Below are 5,111 nucleotides of genomic sequence, written 5' to 3'. Positions count from 1 at the left end.
TGCATTCAGAATCAGACAACACAAGTACAACACAGTATAACTCAATCTCATTCTCATTTTACTGCAGTATACGATATTTACAGAATTCACTGATATCAATCTTTCCCCCAAAAATAAAGAGATAATTACTACAGTGAATACAGACCCAACCGATAAAGCATAGATCAATGCAGTTCATTCAGAAATCAAGTATACGATGTGATAATATCTCTCATTACATACGCAAAATAATTGCAAAAGAACAGTTACCTGTCACTATCTCATCAAGTGCATCCGGGGTCTGTCCCTCGGTCATTACGACCATTTTGGTTTCCTTCTGGACGCCCTAATTGTGACTGAGTAGAGGTTAGTTGGAATGAGTGAACTACAGCTGATGGTCTATCAGTCCGAGTCACCGATCCAGATGATGCTGCTCCCTGCGATCGTCGGGAACCTCTCTATGGGCAAACTCTAGCAAAGTGTCCTTGCTGTCGACAGATGTTACAACTACCAGACACACCTTGGCATTGCTCTGTGAGATGTCTTCCTCCACATGTTCTACAATACACTCCAGTATAACTCGGGCTAGAACCACTGGAGCTAGATGAACCGCTCCCTAACTTCTTGATTGGCTTCTTTCGAGCTTTCAACTGTTCTTTCTTTCCACCACTGCTGCTGCCAATCTCGATTCTGGGAGCCAGTTGTTGTGGTCTCGGTGCTGGAAGAATATACGCCTTCTTTTTGTCTCATCGGAACTGTTTCTGCTCTTTTGGCTCTGTTCAGGGTATCAGCAAGGTTATTCTGTCGTTTCACATTTACCAAAGTACGTATCTCCGGATTCAATCCCTGGATGAACTGATCAAATACAGATACATCATTCCTAGCCACGTGAGGGGCAAAATGTAGCAAGGTGAAGAACTGGGCCAAATACTCATCAATATTCAACTGACCATGTCTTAGATTTGGAAACTTTGCACATTTATCCTGTCTGTATGATACGGGGAAGAATCTTTGATAGAATTCAACTTTAAAAATTTTCCATGTAATCACTGGACCACACTGTTCTAAAGCTTCTTTGGTTACCAGCCACCAACTCCTTGCGACTTCCTGTAACTGTTGCCCAATCAGTTTAACTCTACAATCATCTGGGAAACTAAGAAATTCAAATATCATTTCTATGTCATCTAGCCAATTCTCACAATCAGCTGGCGTCTCAGTACCCCTCAGAATCGACGGTTGAAACGACATGAAACTTTTTCAACTGTGTTTCCATCAGAGTTTCTGACACATCCATCTGATCAGTTGAAGTACTACCTCGTTCTGGAATTCTTCGAGGAGGTATATCTGATGATCATTAGAGTTAGCGATCACATGAGATAAATCTGTCTCAGTCCATTTCTGATAAACTTACCTCTGATCAAGAATTGGTTCTGATACCTTTTCAAATAATACATATTACCAAATCATCTCAGATATTCAGGTAACATGTATTTAAAAGCAGTAAAACATAATATCATGCTAGCATACACAATATAATTCAACATTATAATAAATCACATGCTAGCACTTACATGAAAGGAAAGAAAACTCATTCTACCCCGCTCACTCTCCTCTATCTCAGTCTAAGGAACCTACTGTTCTAGGACCTAGTGCTCTGATACCACCTATTATGGGGACCCGGATGCTAATTCATGTCTTAATCATTCTTAGGAATTATTCAATCAAGTATAATAAACAGGGTCTAAATTTTTTTTAAAAAAAATACAATGCTGAAACGTAATGTAAATCTATCTGAAATACATATTAACTATAAAAGTACAAGTCCTGTACTCAATACATTCTGGTCTAACTAAGGTTCAATTACTATATATCAAGTGCTGAGTCCTAGTGTGGGGCCCTTAGCTCCTAATCGTTATTACAACACAATTTGATTAGGGTTAAGTAATTACAGCGGAAAACGAGTTTAAAAATTTTTTACGATGAGCCCAAATCATCTTATTTAAATACTAAAAATAGTATTTAATCTCAACTCATAAAATACGCCCACACGTAATCACAACCAATCACATACAAACATCTCATATCCTTGGGACATGCCCCGGTATATAGATACATATACATATATACTGGGAACAAGACATAAACATAAACCTCAGCCCAAGCTGTGGCTCCCACCAGAAGCACCCTCTCCGGTCTCCTGATATCCTGGAGTACCTGCCATTGTCCACACACAAAAACAACAACAGCCCCCCTTGGGGGTGAGCAAAGCTCCGTATGGAACAACCAATCATATATACCACAGATATCTAAACAATGATATATGGTATGCAATGCATGTATGTCGTGGAGGTATCAGGTCAAATGCCCATCCACTGAGCACATGTCAGAATCAATCGAATCGCTATCAAATCAAATCAATGCTCGAGCTGACACACCGGCCGATATGGGAATACACGTATGATAGCGTCGACGAAGCGCCATCAATCCCACATCTCATATCCAATCATATGGGGCCACAATTGTCTATGCTTTACGGGTCATATAATACCGGCATAACAATTGTGTTCACAAACCCCGGAATCCAATCAAATCATATCAGGGTATCCAAGGATCATAGCTCAACGTGCATGTCATGTATCGATGTATGCATAAAATGATGTGTGTTAACAAAATATTTATTTGGTACATCGATACTCAAATCTCAATGTCATGTATACCACATCCAATCATCAAATAGGCACATAGACACGTATTCCAATCCAATCCAATCAATCCAATCATATATCATATAATACAGATACCTGTCGTATGTTACCCGGTCGCAACATACCTCAATTCTTCGTTCCAGTTGATGTAGCTTTAAGATACCAATATAATACTTTATCTACATCAATAACATACTCATTCCAATCAATAACATTCTCCAAAATCATTAATATGAGTTTCAAATATCATTTGAAACCTCAAAAATTCATATCAAATCATCATCATATCATAATTCAATTCCGACTTCGAATACAAGTTTCTTGTCGGTTATTCTACTACATATCAGAAACTCAACTTCAAATACATGCTATTCCAGCACTTTGATATTTCAAGCTGCTGGAACTAGAAGAAAATTACCTCAGTCAGAAGCCCTCGACGCGACGATCACAAATATATAATTTGTTTCGCGTTTAGATAGCGTTTCGAAGTCGAATCGGACGGAAGAAATTGATTTTCTCTCGACTTTCTCGAAATTAGCGTACGATGAAATGAAGAAAGAAGGAAGAAAGAATTTAATCTTATCTCCACCGCTCTCGCGCTCGGGCGGTAGAATTCTCGCGCCCGAGCGCGAGACATTCTGTCCCCGAGAAATGTTTACACCGCGCTCGGGCGGTTAAAAGTTACCGCTCGGGCGCGGAGTGTTCTGCCCGAACACTAACTTTACATACCTTGGCGCTCGGGCGGTTATTTTCTACCGCCCGGGCGCCACATGTTCTGTACAAACATTTGATTTTTGTACTATATTGGCGTCCGGCCTTTCAATTCGAGTTTGTACAATCTCAATTCATATTCAATATTCATTTTCTCAATTCTATTGTCATGATATACATCAAGTACATAATCCCATGGCAATTTCATTAATTATCGATAACCACATAGGATTTACGATAATACGATACACGGTCCTTACATTTCTCCCCCTCTTAAAAGATTTCGTCCTCGAAATCTCAAACATCTCTATATACATAACATTGGTAAACATACATATGTCACCAGTTATAGTACATATCAAAACTAAAATCAGAATAAGGATCAGAATACATAGAATACAATGGAACAGATGGACTAGCATCGAATAAATGCGGATATGAATCTCGCATCTTGCTTTCCAACTCCCACGTTGATTCTTCAACACCATGTCGTGTCCATTGTACTCGTACTAGAGGAATCGATTTGTTTCTCAATATCTTTTCCTTTCGATCCATAATGCGAACAGGTTGTTCAACATAGGAAAGAGAAGGATCCAGTTCAACCTCATCAGGTGCAAGCACATGTGATGGATCCGGTTCATATTTCCTCAACATAGAAACATGAAACACATCGTGAATAGCGGATAGAGCTGGTGGCAATGCCAATCGATACGCAAGATCACCAACTCGATCAAGAATCTCGTATGGACCAACATATCGAGGAGATAACTTCCCTCGCATGCCGAATCGAACAGTGCCTCTAAAGGGAGATATTTTCAAGAACACTCTGTCACCTTTCTGGAATTCCAAGGGTCGTCTTTGTTTGTTCGCATAACTTGTTTGACGATCCTGAGCAGCTTTCATCCGCTGCCGAATCAACTGAACCTTATCATTCATTTCCTGTATCATTTCAGGTCCAGTCAATTGTCTCTCACCAATCTCATCCCAGAATAACGGTGATCTACATCGTCTCCTATATAGAGCTTCAAACGGTGCCATACCGATACTCGTCTGAAAGCTATTATTATATGAAAATTCAACTAATGATAAGGCATCTTGCCATCCCATTCTGAAATCCATCACAATCGCACGCAACATATCTTCCAACGTTTGAATCGTACGCTCAGTTTGGCCATCAGTTTGAGGATGATAAGCAGTACTCATAGCCAAACGCGTACCCATCGCTTCCTGAAAACTACCCCAGAATTTAGAAACAAACCTGGGATCACGATCAGATACAATCAAGACTGGCACACCATGCAGTCTCACAACATTCTAAATGTATAAACGGGCCATTCTCTTATAGGGATAAGTCCGCTCATACGGAATAAAATGTGCAGATTTCGAAAGCCGATCAATAATCACCCAAATAGCATCACAGCCCTTGGGCGAACGAGGTAAATGAGTCACAAAATCCATAGCAATATGCTCCCAATTCCATTTTGGGATTTCGAGACTATGGAGTAAACCTCCAGGTTTCATTCTCTCGGCTTTCACTTGCTGACAGACAAGACATTTTGAAATAAACTCAGCAATGTCCTTCTTCATACGTTTCCACCAGAATTGAGGTCTCAATGTCAAATACATCTTCCGACCTCCAGGGTGAATATTGTATTTGCTACAATGTGCTTCTCGAAGAAGGGCAGATCTCAAATCAGAGTCGTCAGGAACTACCAG

General features: G+C 40.0%; 1 protein-coding gene across 1 annotated transcript; it reads right to left on the bottom strand.

The window, feature by feature from the left end:
• Nucleotides 1-263: 263 nt before the first annotated feature.
• LOC140806720 (uncharacterized) lies at nt 264-1,227 on the bottom strand. Its single transcript, XM_073163259.1, has 2 exons — nt 712-1,227; nt 264-416 (listed from the first exon to the last, which is right to left on the bottom strand). Exons 1-2 carry the CDS (start codon nt 1,225-1,227, stop codon nt 264-266), a joined length of 669 nt encoding a protein of 222 aa, XP_073019360.1.
• Between the last annotated feature and the right edge of the window lie 3,884 nt (nt 1,228-5,111).

This window comes from Primulina eburnea, chromosome 12 (assembly GCF_022965805.1).
Source record: "Primulina eburnea isolate SZY01 chromosome 12, ASM2296580v1, whole genome shotgun sequence".
NCBI lineage: Eukaryota > Viridiplantae > Streptophyta > Magnoliopsida > Lamiales > Gesneriaceae > Primulina > Primulina eburnea.
This window is presented reverse-complemented; position numbering and strand designations above follow the sequence as displayed.